The following is an 18,920-nucleotide window of genomic DNA, read 5'->3' as shown; positions in this document are numbered from 1 at the left end:
ATATTAAGTCTATCAACATAGCTGACTTCAGAAGTAGTTTTGGAATGTGTAAGGAAATTTTAGCTCAATTTCACATATAATATCTAGTATAAACAAATGTATTAGCAGGCAACATGGCATATTCTACAGTGTATCATTCAATCAGTGAACTCCAAAGAGTCTCTCTGTGTGTGTGTGTGTGTGTGTGTGTGTGTGTGTGTGTGTGTGTGTGTGTGTGTGTTTAAGCAAATAAAAGCAGAAAAAGAAGCCCACATTTACAGAACAAAAGTAAGTGCATCTAAATAGAAATTGTCCCCTTATGGAACATTGCACTGTTGAAGTTAGCTGTAAGTGTTGAAGGGAAGAAACATTGAGTAGCACACATGTCTACACAAATGGGTACCCCACCTTTCACTGTTTCTCATTCTTGTAAAATTTGAGCACGTCATTTCAAAGTGAAGTCAAAGCTCTTGCTCAGGTATCTTAACTCAAATTACATTCCACAGTAAAAAGGGAGCCATCTTTTCAGTGATTTTTTATTTTATTTTTGCCTCTGGCTTTCTATAGATATGGGAATACAATAACACTCCATGCTTTCCATATTTTTAATGTCATCAAATTTGTCAAACAAGACCAGTGCAGCACGATCGGATGGGCACAGATCTGACAAATTTTTTTGCTCTTCGATTCTTGGGGTTGCTGTGGTGGGGTAGCGGTTCACGTTCGCATCTCAGTCTGGGCATTCCAGCTGTGTCTTGCGAGACGGACGGTGCTGGGTGTGCTCTCACTGTGTTGCCACTCACACGGAATTCCACGCTGCACTCGGTCGGTATTCTTCGAAGCTTACCATACTTGGTGTTCTCAGAGTCAAAGGTGTGGTCTTCCTTGATGCTGTGCTCTGCTATTGCCAGTTTCTCTGATGACCCTGTTGCAGATGCCTGATGTGCTGCTCACAGCATTTCAAAATACAGCACTGTATTTGTCCAATGTTTTGCTGGCCACACTCACAGGCAATGCTGTAAATCTCCGGTACGTTCAGGTTAAATGGGTCTTTTGCAGAGCGAAGCCATTCTTATGTCATCGGTGGTAGGTGGAAAACAGTTTTATGATGGATTTTTCAAGTTGCCTTGCAATCTTGGCTGAAAGCAGTCCCAAGCATGGAAGGAAAGCGAGTCCTGTATCTTCTTCCTCTTCCTGGTTTGCTGCATCTTTACTCTTCTTGAACGCCCTGCTACTGTGTGCTTCACTGTACTAATTTTTGCATGTGCTTGCAGGTACTGGTCTGTGTGGGTCCTCCTCCTACATACTGGATGGCCTCGTGCATTATCTGTCTTATTCTTTATTAGTGTGGCCGAGAAAGGGGGACAACCATTCTCCTCTATTTCGAGTGAAAGCAGCGTTTTGATAGATGCTGTTAAGGTGATCCATAAATGCATCCAGTGCCTGTCTGCCACGCTGCCATACCACAAAGTACAGTCAACGTAGCAGAAGTGCCTGTGTCTTTGGCAAACAGTTTGAAGGGCCATTACCTCTCAAAGTGTTCCAGGTAGAGATTTGCAATCCCTGGAGCCTACGTGCGTACCGTGGCCCTCCGTCCGTCTGTTAATAGAACACACTGTTGCAACTGAAGCACGCAGTTGTCAATGCCTGTTCAAAAAGTTTCACTACATTGAGACAGCAGTACTAAGGAGTCTTGCAGACTAGTAAGGTAATGTCAAAACTTCTTAGCACATTATCTTTTTGTAGTTTTATGTCCTCAACTACAGTGCTCCACAGGTGGTGCAAGAAGTGTTGCCACATATTTGGCTGTCTGTAATTGTGTGAATTAATGGTGTCAAGTATTGGGTGCAGAGGCCTGTTCCTTATTTATTTTGGGCAGTCCATACAGGCATGGTGTTTCTAGTGCCTTGGGATACAGCCACTTCTTCACTGCCTCTGGTTGTTACGCAAATGATGTTACAAATGAGTCATTTTTTGGAAAAAATTTTTCCTCTTTTTAAGATAGATTTTGTGTCGAGATCTTAATTTCTTACAACTTTTTAAAAAATAAATGAATGCTAGGCTGTCACAAATCCAGAGAGCACAATTGCCTGTGCAGTTAATGGAGACTTGTGGGGCAGAACAACAATATCCATCTTCATGCTTAAGTTGACTGCTTTTGAGACATGAATGGCAGGAAATGATGCTGTATCCACACAAAAGGCACTTAATTGTGCTGAGCTAAGGACACAGATTCTCACTTCTAGTAATGCTGAAGAGCTGGTTAATACAAATGCATTTTCATTATTGACACTCTTCATACTGTGCCTTACATGTACCAAACCATACCCTTTCCACTCATCCTTTAACACTTATATTCACTAACATCAAGTCTCTGCAAGAAACAGCACCCTGCTAGAGATTACAATGTCGTGCAATTCAATCCCAATTGGGTAACTGCCAAGCAGTTTTCGTTTTTGATCTGCATTACTTAATGCAACCTAGATTCTCCGACCAGAAGCTTATCTTTTCTAAAACGCCGAACAGATTTCAGTGTACCTCCTACAATCCAAACCTTCCATGTGTAAAATGGTGACAGCTTTTGTATAGGTCCCATCACTGTAAAAGATAAAGAAAAAAATTGTGATACATTAAGTTCCCTGTTACCAATCTGCATCCACTTACATGGTTTTGTTTCCACTGGGTAATTTGGAGCAGTTTTGTTGATCAGTGTTATTGGTACCAGATGGAGTTTTATATGTCTGGGACATGTGGCATGTGGCATGTCAAGCAGACTGAAACTAGCAGCTACAATGTCTTTACATCCTATGTCACAGACATAACAAAGATACACAACTGTGCTTTAACAAAAATTCTTTGGCAGCTTGTTAAAGTAACAACTTATGCTCTTCACATCGAAACACAGAATATAAAAACTATGCTAAAATAAGAACATTTCACATTATTAGACATGTCACAAAAAATCACAACGTACATTAATAAAACTAAGTAATACACTGATCAGCCAGATCATTACGACCACCGACCTATTATCGATATAAACCTGTCCTTGCGACAGCAGCACCACCTGGTGAGGAATGACTGCTAGTCAGACACACACACACACACACACACACACACACACACACACACACACACACACACACACACACACACACACACACAGTGCGTGTAATATCAGTGAGCGTGCCGTCCGTGTGTAGAATGGGGAAGGTGTGTGATCTATCTGACTATGACTGAGGGCAGATTGTGATGGCCCAAGGGCTCAGCACGAGAATTTCTGAAACTGCACGACTTGTTGGGTGTTCGAAGAGTGTTGTGGTGAGTGTCTTCAACACATGTGAAACCTAGTGAAAACATGTCTAGATGTCATGGGGTTAGGCAGCCACCCCTCATTACAGATGTTCGGCATTGTATGCTGGGCAGACTGGTAAAACAGGACAGGCAGTGAACTGTGACAGAACTAAGATCAGACTAACACTGGGCAGAGTTTAAGTGTGTGTGAACACACTGTGCAGCGAACATTCCTAGCGATGGGCCTCCGCAGCCGACGACCCACGAATGTGCCAATGTTAACACCACAACATCGGCAACTACGACTGAAATGGGCAGACGACCATCAGCACTCGACATTGGCGTAGTGGCAAAGCATTGCACGGTCTGATGAATCCTGATACCATCTTTATCATGCTAATGGAGGGCACAAATCCCTTCCAGATGAACAGCTCCTCGACAGCTGTACTGCGGGACGGAGAGAAGGTGGCAGTGGCTTCATTACATTCTAAAGAAGATTCACGTGGGCATTCGTGGCTCCATTGGAGCTCCTGCAAGGCACCTTGATGGCCAAGGAGTATTGTGCACAGGTTGCAGAAACTTACACCCCTTCATGACGATCACGTTTCCCGCCGGCAGTGGCATTTTTCAACAAGATAATGCACCAGTCACAAGACCAGGAGTGTGATGGAGTCATTTGAGGAATACAGTGGTAAGTTCCAATTGATGTGCTGGTCCTCCAACTTGTTAGGTCTGAATTCTATCAAACACATCTGGGCTGTGATTGAAAGTGGCATCAGAGCCCATCTACCCCCTCTCCGGAATTCGTGGGAAATAGGTGACTCGGGTGTGCAGATGTGGTACCAACTCCCTCCAGTGATCTATCAAGGCCTCACTGTTTCCACGCCACAATGCATTGCCAGTGTTATCCGTGCCAAAGGTGGACAAACTGGCTATTAGGTAGGTGGTCGTAATGTTCCGGCTGATCAGTGTATCTACTGAACAAATGGGACATATAAACTTAATGTGTACCTAACTCATCTACAAGAACTTCCATATAACATAATAATATATAGGAATGTAAATGTTGAAAGCTGTTGAAAGAACACAGATATACTACAACAGCAGTCCATAAATGAGGTAAAATAACATGGTGAGCAGCAACATTTGTCAACAATTATCTGCACTAAATGTGTGAGGTAGAATTGCTCCTATGAACATTCATTATATGAAAGATAAAATAATACTAACAATTACCACAACATTCTGCAAATTACTGATGGAGAGGCGAAAAGGAAGGGGTGAAATATACAATGGGGGGCAGGACGAAGATGCAACCATATTCTTCATTAAAAAATGTAAGATATTTATCTAAAATTTACTGTATCATAAAATATTGGACTGATAAATCTGTCTGTTCACTGAAGGTGAGGCGGGCAGTGAGAAGGGGGGAGAAAGAATTACTCAAATAATTTTTTTGTTTGTTTGTAGGCACTTGTCTGCAATACTGATACATACTGAAAGCCTCATGACACAAAATCACAGCACACCACAACAGAAGTCAAAACAACATGGCACAGTGAATTACTGCAGGATACTCCACTCTTCAGTTGGCTGCACTGTAGTGTTTTACCTCTTCTACCAGTGTGCTATGCTATTGTGGCATTGAGACTTCAATGTGTACTAGAACAGAAGACAAGCAGCTACAAACAAATATAAAATTAATTTCACTTTTCTCTCTTTTTGAGATGATAATCCCTTGTATATTGGCACAACATACTACATAAATGTGTTGCAGCTGTTAGTTCACTTGCTTGCCCAGTCTTTCATATGTCTTGGATCTATGAATACCTTACAAATTCCTTCCAATGAGACTAGTTGCACAGTGTTGCACACTGGTATTTATTTATTTATTTATTTATTCGTGTCAGTAGGTATTTGGGATCCTAGGTATTCGGGATACGTACAGTGTTTTTGTGATGTTTCTTCCCAGGTGATTTTGAGGCTCTAGCTGCCTGCTGGTTTTTAAGATGGAAAGTGCAAGTCTGTGCTTTTCCCTCAATCACTGTACACACTGGTGACTTTGGTGAATATTATTCTATTTCTGTGATCAGTTTCAGAACATGATGTTTTGAGAAGTTGATGTAATTTTATTCTTTTCATAAAAGTTGTTTCTGTAATGAACACTGATAAGCTCACAAGCAAACACCACCAACCTATTCTCATATTTCCATATTTCAAGGGGGGGGGGGGGGGGGGAAGCACACTTTAAAGATATTGGCTCCAGCAATCAATCATGTGCGAAAATTTTGGCTGTAATTCTGATAGTACACATTTACAATCTACTGAAAGTGCAACTTTTAAACCTGAACATGCAATGGATGTTTGCCCCTCACTCCACCCCCACTGCAGCTGCCCAATGCCTGAGTGAGAAGTATTGTACAGTGGAGTGAATTACTATTTTGACATTGGTAACATGCATTGTTCATTGTGTCAAAGTGCACGATTTCTAACCTGTAGCATGTGCCAGAGATCTCTTTGCTTTGAACATTTTTATGTTGTGATTCACAAACGTAATTTAAATGAATGAAATGAATTAATGTGTCATTAAATGGTACCATAGCAAATTATTAACATCAGTGTTGTGCAGTATTTTCTTTGATTTTAAAGCTTGGACTATTACAATGAAGTACAGCTGCAGAAAATCAATACAAGAATACTGTTAAAACAATATTTAACATATATGTGCATGAGGTTAACATATTACCTTCTCGTATCTAATTTTTGCAAAGAATAACCTAGTCTTGAATGTTGGGCACATGTGTGCACCTTTCGCCTCTTCTTCCCTCTCCTTCAAAATCCCATAAATAGGAATACTCCGGTTGTCACTTCACCATAAAGTACCTTGCACTCAGGCATTAGGCAGCTACAGTGGGGCAGAATGAGTGAAAAATAACTGGAGCACACAAAAATTTAAAAGCTGTACTTTCAGAAGGTCGCAACTGCATACTATCATAATTCCTTGTCAGAGTGTGAATATTTTGCCCAATTTATGCAACACTGTATTATTTCCTTGCTTTTCTTTGTCTTCCTGGGTATAGGTTTGTTTTCATTCTTCACAATGTTGTAGCTAACCAGTACAAAATAGCCTTAAGACAAACTGCAACAGTGGAATTTACACCTGTTTTTAACAGCAATTTGCTGAAATACCACATTAACAATGAGGAAGAGAGATTTTTGCTACCTCACAGCGTCCATCCTGGGACACAGCAAATGACGGCCACCTCATGGGGCTTACAAGTGTCTGAATCTGTGTTTGTTGTACAATGGGTTTTCCAAACTGGTGGCTGGTCAGCACTACCTGTCATTCATTAGCATGAACTCTGTGGATGCTTCAGAAACAGTTTAGTGTGACAGCGGAACATTGTGTGATAAAGAGAGCAAGCAACTTGAAATAACTGCATGGTGTTTGAGTGGCAGATACCTTTTTACAAAACCCTCATTGACAAAGTGTGTGTCGGTTGGTGCAAATCAATGATTAGGGGGGCAACCTCTGGGGCATCTGCACAAACCCAGTTGTTTTAGGTTTGCTCGGATATGCAAGGCTTTGACAGAGGCAACATATTTTCTTTTCTGATCAGGTGAACAAAGTGGATTTGTATCTACTCATTAAACTAAAGTACTTAACATACATTTCATTTCAAAATAACAGATTTCTGTTTCTAGAGGCTTGAGTACATCTCTGCTTAGTTCACACTAGAAGCATGTATATCTGTTCGGATTATACAGTTACACAGCTATGTTCTTTGGAGACACAAGGTTAACAATTTTAACATGGATTTACCTGGTAGAGGAGGTATGTGGACTCAACTAATTCAGGTCGTAAAGGATAAAATGCCATATCAGCAGACATACGCTGCCAGTTCCATCGTTCTGGAAGAACGCCATATAATTTCCAAATGGCATAATACAATGCATGTGAACATATGGCTTCTTCCACATCACCATATAACACCTGGAAATCAAAAAACAAAAAGTCTCTGTTAAGACTGTTGTATACAGACATTTTCGGCTCAATGTAAATGGATAGAGATTATATCTAGTTTCAGAAAATTCTGTGCTTGCTGGTACACATAATTATAAATGTCATAATGGATTGTAGACCTAGTTCATTTGCTTGTCTTACACCAGGTAAAGACAGTAATATTATTTGATTATTTCATACAAAATTAAGAAGCTTTCACATGTCCCTAGTATGCTGAGTCTTGTCATTTGTGGCATACTGACCTCTGACATAGTGCGCTATTTGTACAGTTCACTTGAAGAAGGAAAGGAGATTACGGAAGGAAATTGTTCATTTACTTAAAAAAAAAAAAAAACCTGTCTGGCATTTGCCTGAAGAAAATTACAGAAACAATGGAAAGCCTAACTCTACATGGCTGGACAGGGAAATAAACAGCCATCCTTCCAAAAGAGTCCTGTATCTTTCCACTTTCCCATCTCACTCAGTGGTTTGTGCTAGTTCTTTCTATCTGTATGTGTCTTGGATCACATTTACAATATCTCATTATGTCTTGGAACATGTCAATTGATTTACCCATCTCTGTAAGCTGCACACTGACCATTTACATGACTGGCCTTCACTGTAATCTTAATCTACATTTAAATTTAGCAACTAGGTTTATTCAAAATTTAATTTGTGGAGTAAAAAAAAAGTTGCTGAAAAAAAAAATTGTTTCAAATGCTTTTGTAACTTTTTTCTCTACCTCTAAATTCACAAGGGAAGCTGTCAACTCTTTCTATGGCTGCATACTGCACTATCTCCTACACAGAAGCAAGTTTAAGTTGTAAATAATGGATGCCAATTTTGTACTTCTGAAAGCCACCCTTATTTCAAATTGTGGCAGATCCTTAATAACTACCCACCCATGAGAGTAAATGTATTGTGGGGGTTGATTTTAGCACACACAGCATAAAAATAAATGAAGTAAGAAAGAAAGAAAGAAAGAAAGAAGAGAGAAATTGCTTATGTGAGGTTCAAGGAAGTACACCTGGCATCACCCTTAGATACAAAGTAAAAATAGCAGATGTGGTCAAGTGTGGTTTTCGCAGCATATAAATCCACACAACAATTGATGGAAAAATTGTAAGTATGCTTTCACAGCCAAAATCAGCAAGGATGATATTGCATTGTACCAGATGGTTATAATTAAACTTTTCCTATTTAACACATTATAACACGGAAATTAATTACCGTACGAGTAGCAAACTTGACAGCATTAATGTCAAGGATATGGGGATGAGAAATAATGCAGAATTAATTAAATTGAAACACTTAATGTGTTGCTACAGTACATCATACCATTACATACTCGTACCATTACTGCTACAAAAGGGGCTCAATATGGTGCCCATCAGTGTCCAGAAGTGTCTGAAAGCACAGGATTGCTTTCTCCACAGCAGAACAAAGCATGTCCATAGGTATGCTGGCTACCTCTTGATATGCTGCACTTCAGATAACCATATGTGCAAATGTACCTCTGGTAAACCCTGTCCTTCAGGTAGCCCCAGAACCAGAAATCAAAGGGAGTGACATAAGGTGACTGTGGCAGCCAAGCATTTGGAAACGGTTGGCTGATGATTCTATCATTTCCAAATATGCTTCAGAGAAACAGCTGAACCTCACGAGCAATGTGCTGTGGGGCCCCATCCTGCATGAAAACAACAGAGTTCAATGCGTCTCTCTTGTAGGGTGGGTATGACATGCTGGCGAAGTATATGGTAGTAACGTTACCAGCACTGATCATTTAGCACCAACCTGTTCAAAAAAGACTGGGTCAATGATGAAAGTAGCCATGAAGCCACACCGTACGGTGACAAGTTCACCATACAGAGGAACTTCATGCACAGTGACTGGAGATGAAGATCCCCACATTCGGCAATTCTGTGTGTTCACCTCACCCGTCAGAGAAAAATAAGACCCAGCTGTCTACAGGATGGTCCAGGGCCAGCCCTTGTCAACTTCAAGCCTTGCGAGAAAGTGGAGAGCAAAGTCAGCATGTCGTCGTGCACCCTGTGGTGCATGCTGTTGTATGACGTGGATCTTGTACGGATACCATTTGAGAATGGTTCAAAGCACCTTCCGTACAGTGGACCGCGGGATGCTCAACTGTCACGACACAGCACGTGCACTGCCTGATGGTCGGGAATTGTGCGCAGCATCATCAGCCATAGCAACAGCGACTTCGTCAACCACATGTGGTGCAACTGGTCGTTGGCCTCTTCCCGGAGTGACACCCAATTCTCCAGTTGATTCAAACGTCATCACGCTCCACACAGCATGTGGAGAAAGAGGACCCTTCCATAGTCCTTTCAGCTGGCGACATTCTTTAGATGCAGCTGCAGCATTACTGTTGTTTGGATAACAGAGCTTCACCAATAATGCCCTGCTCCTTTTGTCCTACCTCATGCTGACACGTCAACAAGTGCACTGCAACTGGTCAGTTGTGTGGGACTATGAATCACCATGACTTATCATGGTACCTGGTGGCCATAGTTGGAACTGGACGGCACTGTGACGCATGGAAATCATGCACCCCATACTCTGGTCATTAATATTACCACATTTGGTACTTTTACAGTAATTAGTTTCTGTGTTATAAAGTGTTAAACAAGGAAAGTTTAATTATAACCACTCAGTACTCCTTCCACCTTTTAGGTTTCCCTTCTTTCCTTAGGACTGGTTTTCCATCAGAGCTCTTGATATTCATACAGCTGCTTCTCTTTTCCCCTAAGGGCTCTTTAATTGTCCTGTAGGTAGTGTATATTTTCCCCAGTGAAATATATTTCTAAATCCTCACATTTGTTCTCTAGCCATTCCTGCTCACCATTTTGCTCTACCTGTCAACTTCATTTTTTAAATATTTGTATTCTCTTTTGCCTGTTTTATTTTTAAAATTTCTCCTTTCATCAATTAAGTTCAGTATCTCTGTATTAAATAATTTCATCAGTTTCTCTTGTGTTATCCAAGGACTTCTACTAGGCTTTGTCTTTTTATCTATCTGATCCTCTGCTGCCTTCATTATTTCAACTCTTAAAGCTACCCAGTCATCATTTATTGTATTCCTTTCCCCTGCTCTAGTCAACTGATGCCTAATGCTTCCTATGAAACTCTCAACAACCTCTGGTTCTTTCAACTTATCCAGATCTTATCTCCTTAATTTCCTACCTTTTTCTCAATTTCTTCAGTTTAAATCTACAGTTCATACAAAAAAAAAAAGTGGTCAAATTCCAAATCAGACCCTCGAAGTGTCATACAATTTAAAATCTGGTTCCTAAATATCTGTTGTACGATTATATAATCAATCTGAAACCTTTCAGGGTCTCCAGGTCTCTCACACATATACAATCCTCGATTCTTAAACCCAGTGTTAATGATGATTAAATTATACTCTGGGCAAAATTCTACCAGGTGGCTTCCTCTTTCATTTCTTTTCCCCAGTCCACATTCACCTACTATTTTTCCATCTCTTCCTTTTCCTCCTATCTAATGCCAGTCCTATAACACAATTAAAATTTCATCTCTTTAAACTAGCTGGATAATTTCTTTTATCTCATCATATATTTTCTCAATTTCTTCATCATCTGTGGAGCTAGCTGGCATATAAACTTTTACTACTGTGGTAGGCATGGGTTTAATGCCTATCTGTGCTATGATAATGCATTCACTGTGCCATTCATAGTAGCTTACCCGCATTCCTATTTTCTTATTCATTATTAAACCCACTCCTGCATTACCACTGTCACACAGTAGTAGAGCTGCACGCCCCCAGGAAAAATTATGGCTATATCTTCCCCTTGCTTTCAGCTGTTCACAGTACCAGCATGGCAAGGCCATTTTGGTTGATGTTACATGACCAGATCAGTCAAATGACCAGACTGTTGCCCCACAACTACTGAAAAGGCTGCTGCCCCTCTTCAGGAACCATATGTTTGCTATCTATTGCTGAGGCACACAAGCCACCCCACTGATAAGGTCCACAGCTCATGGGGAAGCATATTACATTACTGAATTAAAATGTTAAAAATATGCCAACTTATTGATTTCTTTCTTCCAACTAACTGGAAACTACACAGGGTCATTCTTCCTTGGAAGAAAGTTGTGTTTAAGAGTGAATGATTAGCGTAAATGACAGTGACAAATGATCATAGTGTGGCGTGTAATTTTTTTGTCATTTATGATCCAAGAGAGACTTGAGGCCTATATCCTGAGCCAGCACAGAGTGTATACCTTTGGAAGACTATTATGGAGTCTGCTGGCATAACATCTCCACATAAAACAACGGTATATGTCACTCGTGACACGTGTCTTGAATTCACATAACAATGTCATGATGGTTGAGATTTAAACTTGGATACTGGCACACAATGTGGCTATGAGAAACTGAACACTATCACTTTTTCCTCTTCTGGGCAGCCATCTAGTGGAAACACAGTTAACAGCAATGGCATTTTAATAAGTTCTCTCCAGCTTTAGCACCATCACATTACTGTGCATTAGGCAACCTCTGGATACAGACGTGTGTGAATGGACAGTTTGAAAACTATCACCGTTCTAATGAACCATAACAAAAACACTTTACAGTACACAGTGAGTTTATAAGGTCAGATCTTGTGAGATACAATGTTCATTCCATACAACCATAATGAGATCAAGGGATGTGAATGTGTCATAACAACAAAAATACATAATTAATATTTACAAAAAACTAATACAGTAAACATTTCTCCACATACATTGAGACGTTGGTCAAAAGTATAGGTTGTGGTGTGTGTGTGGGGGGGGGGGGGGGGGGGGGGGGGCGGCAATCTTGTTGTTTATTTGTTTACATGTTATTAAAAGGCTATTGCAGTCAAACCATGTTCAATAACAAGAATAATTTGAAAGGCTGTACTTACATAGATCGCACTACTGAAGCTGTGCCAAAGTCAGGTGTTTACATGGTGTTTATGTGAGACATAGTTAATAATACCTACATCAGTTGGTTCTGCTAAAGAAATTCATCAATGGAGTGGAAGGAGTATGCCACCAATAAATACATTATGTTTCTTTTAAAATGTCCTTTATTAGTAGCTAAAACATTCTACAGTTGCTGGAAACTCATTCAAAATGTGTGTTCCTGAATAATGAACACTGTTTTAGAACAAAGTCAGGACTTCCTGTGTTTGTGAAGACTGATGGTCTTGCCTGCACTGATTCTGTGAACTGAGGCAGTTGGTCTGAATGAGGGATAACTACTTATGACTGACTTCAAGGAATTAATACACCGAGCCATATTAATCAATATAATCATTTTTTTAAAAAGTTGGATCTGAAACACTTCTCGAATTGTTTACCACACACAATTTGCATTAGATTTTTTCTGGCCCCGGATAACTTCAAATCTGCTTTAGATGTTACCCCAAAATGGAATGAAAATAAGCAAAGTATGTCAGCTTTTGTTTTAATTTTTACATCACCTAATTCATGCAACATTCACAGTACAAACAAAGACAGTCTATAGTCTTGTCTCTCTCTCTCTCTCTCTCTCTCTCTCTCTCTCTCTCTCTCTCAGAGAGAGTTATGGGTGCTCAATGGCGAGGTTATCAACACCCTTAAAAAATCTGGTAGAAACAAATTTAATTAAAACCTCTAAAATGTTATAAATAAATAACAGTAAACTTTTAAATAAAATTGCACTCACACTCTTCCAACCTCACTCACTACCACCCATGCAGTCACATTATCTCATACCCCTTAGTGTGTGTGTATATAGAGGCAACAAACTGTCTATTCGCATGAATGGACACAGGCAAGACAGTGTTTGTTGGTAATGAGGATCACCCTGTGGCTAAACATGCCTTGGTGCACGCCAGCACATCTTGGCACAGTGTTACACCGTCCGGTGTATCTGGATACTTCCCACTAACACCAACCTGTCAGAACTCCGGAGATGGGAACTTGCCCTTCAGCATATCCTCTCTTCTCGCTATCCGCCAGGCCTCAATCTCCGCTAATTTCTAATTTCAATTTGCCGCCGCTCATACCTCACCTGTCTTTCAACAACATCTTTGGCCTCTGTACTTCCGCTTCGACTGACATCTCTGCCCAAACTCTTTGCCTTTACAAATGTCTGCTTGTGCCTGTATATGTGTGGATGGATGTGTGTGTGTGTGCACGCGAGTGTATACGTGTCCCTTTTTCCCCCCTAAAGGTAAGTCTTTCCGCTCCCGGGATTGGAATGACTCCTTACCCTCTCCCTTAATACCCAAATCCTTTCGTCTTTTCCCTCTCCTTCCCTCTTTCCTGACGAGGCAATCGTTGGTTGCGAAAGCTAGAATTTTGTGTGTATGTTTGTGTGCCTATCGACCCTGCCCAGCGCTTTTGTTTGGTAAGTCCCATCATCTTTCTTTTTACATATATTTTTCCCACGTGGAATGTTTTCCCTCTATTTTATATATATATATATATATATATATAAATATATAAACCATGGATGATCCAGTCACCCGGTAACACTCTAAAAACTTCTCCCTAAAATTTTAAAGAATATGTTGGTCATTTCACAGAACCATAAATGATTATGATTTCAAAGGGACTGAACAATATTTTAACAGTCTCTTGTTTGACTAGAAATTCAAATAACATAAGAAAAGGAGAACTGTCAGCTCCAGTGTCTGTGCTCTTGTGCCCATGGTTGAAGTTATGCATGAAAGTAGTTTAAGTCAGATACTTAGAAGTGGGATAAAATCCAGGCATCTGAAAACTGTGGTCGGTTGTTGAAGGATACACCAAGACTGGTCATCCTCATAGTCAGTACAACTAAAATGGTGTGATAAAATGAAGACTAACAACCAGACAGTTAATTAGCTCAAAAAGTAAGATAAATAAAATATGTGCATAAAAATCTAAAAATGCATGCCAGTTGCAGTGGGGAAAGTAGCTTGGGACCACTATGGACACATACCAGAGCAAGAGGTACAAGCCAACATCATTCCCCGACACAAAATGTTGAGGTGCATTAAATTTTGTTATGAAATCTACTTTCTCTCAGAAAATGCACGACTTTAGTAGCTGTGATCATTCACAAGTATTTTGGTGAGGGAAGTAGACAGGTTGATGACTCATCTCAGGCCAACCAGCAGGGCACACACTGTGAGAATATGAGCTGTTCAGACACAGCTACATCAGGGACGGGGGATTGTTCTTGACATGGGGGAAAGTCTGATGTGGCTGATACATTGTCATCGTAGTGTGATGGCATCCTTCCAAGAGGCTTGGAGAGGAGTAGGCCACACCTTGCTGGTCCCAATTTAATGTCCTAGTTGCAGTCATAGGTCTGTGCCTCATACTCTGAGTTCAAGTTCATCTCCTGTGGTTGCTTCTTTAGCTAATTCGTCAGTAGTTCATTTCCCGAAATACCCATGTAGTTTGATGTCCACATGAATGTTATGGTGGTTCCAGAGTTGTAGAGATAAACTAGCTGGTCTTCGATGTTAGCAACCAGAAAGTTTCTGGGTAGTGTGACATACCAAGTTGGGATCTTTCTACTTCCTCTCTTGTATTGCCATCTGCCTCCTTAAATACATTTTATTTTCATTTTTGCCTGATTACCATTAACATGCATGAGTATAATCTGCATTTCCATGAAAGAAAAAGGTGGCCCTCAATTTTAAAGAATATAACACCAGGTCTAATTTTGTGTATGTAATTAATTTCCTAATTTATTATTTTACTACAGATCGTTACAGGGGAAATCAGTAATTATTTCATGACAGATTATTGTTGAGTTATAAAGAAATATAAATTCTGTTTTAATTACAGACATGTGGAAGAAGAACTACTAGGATTCTTGAAGTATTTATTTGGCTCTATTAGCAAAACCGGCCCTTAATTCCAAAATAATTACCAGGTTGTCAAAAAAATTGTATAACTGTATCTGTTAATTTCAATATTTAAACAAATAATTTAGCCTAACCTTTCTGTTAGAAGGAGCTGTTGAAAAGAAGGAATTTTTCAATGTATTCAGTTAATTGCATGAGTTACGTTTTAATAGTAATTTCTGTAACTTAAAACATCTAACAATGTGTAGTTTCAGTGCCTATAATTGTGAGGATATATAGACGCCCGATTTTTGGACCCAAGACAGTCAGTCCATGGCCGAACAACAACTTAACAGTGGAATAAGTTTAACACAAATAGGCCATGTGTTAGAACAATTAATGACAATGTCTGTCTAATTTAATTGAGTGTCCCACGTACCACATTATTCTGCAAGAACTGTGAACTGTGTGGTTAGGTTTTTACTGCTCATAGATGTTCAACAACAAACTATTGTAGCAGTATGCTGATGTTGCCTGAAACCTATTAACGAGGCTTATCAACATTTGCCAATAGTGAACTGGCCATATAATTGTGTAATATTGGGGGATTGTGAACAGTGAAAGTAAATAACTGTTAAATGCAATTGTGCAACTGTCAGCCACATCATTTACAGTTGTCAGTCTTTAACTTCCAACCCCCCCCCCCCCCAATTTTTCAGCTAGTATAACAATGTAGTATGTCAACACCAAGGACTATCAACGAAGAAATAAAGCAGTCTAACATCGCAGTAGCACTGAGAGGTGTCTTGTAAGCAGTTCACAGAGCTGCTGCAAACCAAGAAGCTCTTTGTTGCATGAATTTTAATGTATTGCAGAGCCCACGATATGGCAACCAACTCTGCAGTGTGTACATTGCATGCAATCAGCAGAGAATACTTTTCGTATCCCCTTTGTGTGTGCAAAAGCATAACCAACTATGTCATCCACTTTCAACCCATCTGTGTCGGTGCATCTTGAATTGGGGTACTTTTGCCAACTGAACAGAATAAGCACCTGAGAAAGGCGGAGTCAGGATTTTTCTTAGAGCCATGGAAGAGGTCCATTCAAATCACAGGACTGAGTACACACCACTGGGGAGGGGTGGGAGTTGTGAGGTAACGGGTGAGTTGGGGGGCCCTGAAAATATTCTAAGTTCAGAGTTGGCATGGCTGTGCGGGGGCCTTTCGCACATTGACGCTGTGACGAGGACTGTGCTTTGTGTTGATGAAGGAGAGGCCAAAGATGGCGGACTTTGTGAAACCATAATAGCAGACATTTCACAGCACATGTAGAAATTAATAATAGCCAGAGGAATCATGATACCTTAAAAAGAAACATGTACATTACCATTATATGTATGACTGATGGTGTAATCAGATTTTCAATATCTTTATTAGCTTAAAAGTTTAGTATCGGACTGTAAATTATACAAGTACACCCAGCAATGGATTTCCAAAATCTACATGGTTGATCCGATTTTGTTGATCGACATGTCTTTGAAAAGCTGTTAGTGTAAACCTAAATTGGTATTAATTACAAGCATGTAACTTGAATAGTACACGAGTTATTAGAGGTCAAGTGGCCAATTATTATTATTATTATTATTATTATTATTATTGACTTTTTTTTCTCAGACTTAAGTCTGGTTAAAAATGGAACGTGACGCGGACCTCAGTCAAGCGTGACTTCCTTGTAACTGTATGGTATATGTTATATTGCATTTAGGAACTTTCGGGTAATTGAACAAGTATCAATAATTACAGATTTTTGTAATTGTATATATATGTTTGGATGTAGCTGTATTGCATTGATGTACTGGTGAATATTGTGAGGTATGACTCCTGTAGTTGATAGTATAATTGGGATAATGTCGACTTTATCCTGATGCCACATGTCCTCGACTTCCTCAGCCAGTTGGATGTATTTTTCAATTTTTTCCCCTGTTTTCTTCTGTATATTTGTTGTGTTGGGTATGGATATTTCAATTAGTTGTGTTAATTTCTTCTTTTTATTGGTGAGTATGATGTCAGGTTTGTTATGTGGTGTTGTTTTATCTGTTATAATCGTTCTGTTCCAGTATAATTTGTATTCATCATTCTCCAGTACATTTTGTGGTGTGTACTTGTATGTGGGAACGTGTTGTTTTATTAGTTTATGTTTTATGGCACGTTGTTGATGTATTATTTTTGCTACATTGTCATGTCTTCTGGGGTATTCTGTATTTGCTAGTATTGTACATCCGCTTGTGATGTGATCTACTGTTTCTATTTGTTGTTTGCAAAGTCTGCATTTATCTGTTGTGGTGTTGGGATCTTTAATAATATGCTTGCTGTAATATCTGGTGTTTATTGTTTGATCCTGTATTGCGATCATGAATCCTTCCGTCTCACTGTATATATTGCCTTTCCTTAGCCATGTGTTGGATGCGTCTTGATCGATGTGTGGCTGTGTCAGATGATACGGGTGCTTGCCGTGTAGTGTTTATTATTATTATTATTATTATTATTATTATTATTATTATTATTATTATTAATCGCTTCAGGCCAAAAGTACTCCTCAGTTACATGAAAAAACAGTAGCAGCAAGCTTATAAATATATTTATTTGTCTATGTCTTTGTTTATATCCGATATATACTACTCGTGAAGAAACTGGTTAATATTTACTTTGTTTTAGAAAGCACAGACATTATGCTACTGGTTTACCCTTTGTTTCCATTCCTTTGATATATGTTTATTTGATTTGATTATGTATTTTAATAATGTGTGTTAGATCATGTTTATGGTCCAGTCGTAGGAATATTTATTTAATTTCAAGTTATTTAAATGTAAATCCAATATTTCGTTTGTGTTTCCATATTTTTGCGAGTGTGCGTCGGCTTGGAGACATGGCGGGAGCGCTGTAGCCAATCACAGTGCTCGTTACTATGGTAGGCGACTACAGTGAATGGAGAGACTGGATGGTAGTGAGGGATGGGAGGGGGGGGGGGGGGGGGGGCGGCGGCGGCATCGGGTCACGGAGAGGCAGAGAAGTGCTGGACAGGAAGCAGCGACGGTCGGCTGCAGGAACTACGTGGAGAGTGGAGCAGTTTGCGCGTAGTCACAGGAGAAAGAAATATTACGTAGTGCCAACTTTTCCACTTGTGAGATTTCTGTGGCTTCTGCAGTGAAGACGTCGTATGCGTTTAGAAGTGAATATCTTGCGAGCTATGTTGTTGTTCATAACTAATTACGTGAAGTAGGAATCTATTGTTTCACTGTTATTCGACTTAGATTTTATTTAATTGCTGCACCATCGACACCAATAAGTGTTTTGCAGTAATAAACGGCATTCTAAAAGGTACTTCTGCTATTGTACTCATCATTTAAAGTCATTAATAATAGTACCTGCAGGTTTTATTTAATTGCAATCTTTCATTTGAAAATTTTTATGTCACATTCAAAATTCACAATTGACGAGTGACAGGAATCTTCAACCATTCGATTCATGTGTATATTCATATTGTATACTGTAGACTCAGCAGTATTTGGCTTGTAATGTGGCAATTATGTATCCCAACCCCTAGACAACGAAACCAGCCAAAACATTCAATATTTCAACTCTGAGTCAGAGGGTACGTAGTTGAGGGCCACACATGTTTTTAATATATAGCCTGCAGGGTGTATTATACACTCCTGGAAATTGAAATAAGAACACCGTGAATTCATTGTCCCAGGAAGGGGAAACTTTATTGACACATTCCTGGGGTCAGATACATCACATGATCAC

At 39.7% G+C, this 18,920-nt stretch overlaps 1 protein-coding gene across 1 annotated transcript in view; it reads right to left on the bottom strand.

Moving 5' to 3' along the window:
* The window catches only part of LOC126185117 (ER degradation-enhancing alpha-mannosidase-like protein 1), a 189,814-nt gene that overhangs the window by 25,636 nt on the left and 145,258 nt on the right, over window positions 1-18,920 (bottom strand). Inside the window, exon 7 of the mRNA XM_049927935.1 lies at window positions 7,097-7,267. Coding sequence (XP_049783892.1) covers window positions 7,097-7,267 — 171 coding nt within the window. The remainder of the gene's footprint in view (window positions 1-7,096; window positions 7,268-18,920) is intronic.

This window comes from Schistocerca cancellata, chromosome 4 (assembly GCF_023864275.1).
Source record: "Schistocerca cancellata isolate TAMUIC-IGC-003103 chromosome 4, iqSchCanc2.1, whole genome shotgun sequence".
Lineage (NCBI taxonomy): Eukaryota > Metazoa > Arthropoda > Insecta > Orthoptera > Acrididae > Schistocerca > Schistocerca cancellata.
Note: the sequence above shows the minus strand (reverse complement) of the source record. Positions and strands in the feature narration are given on the sequence as shown.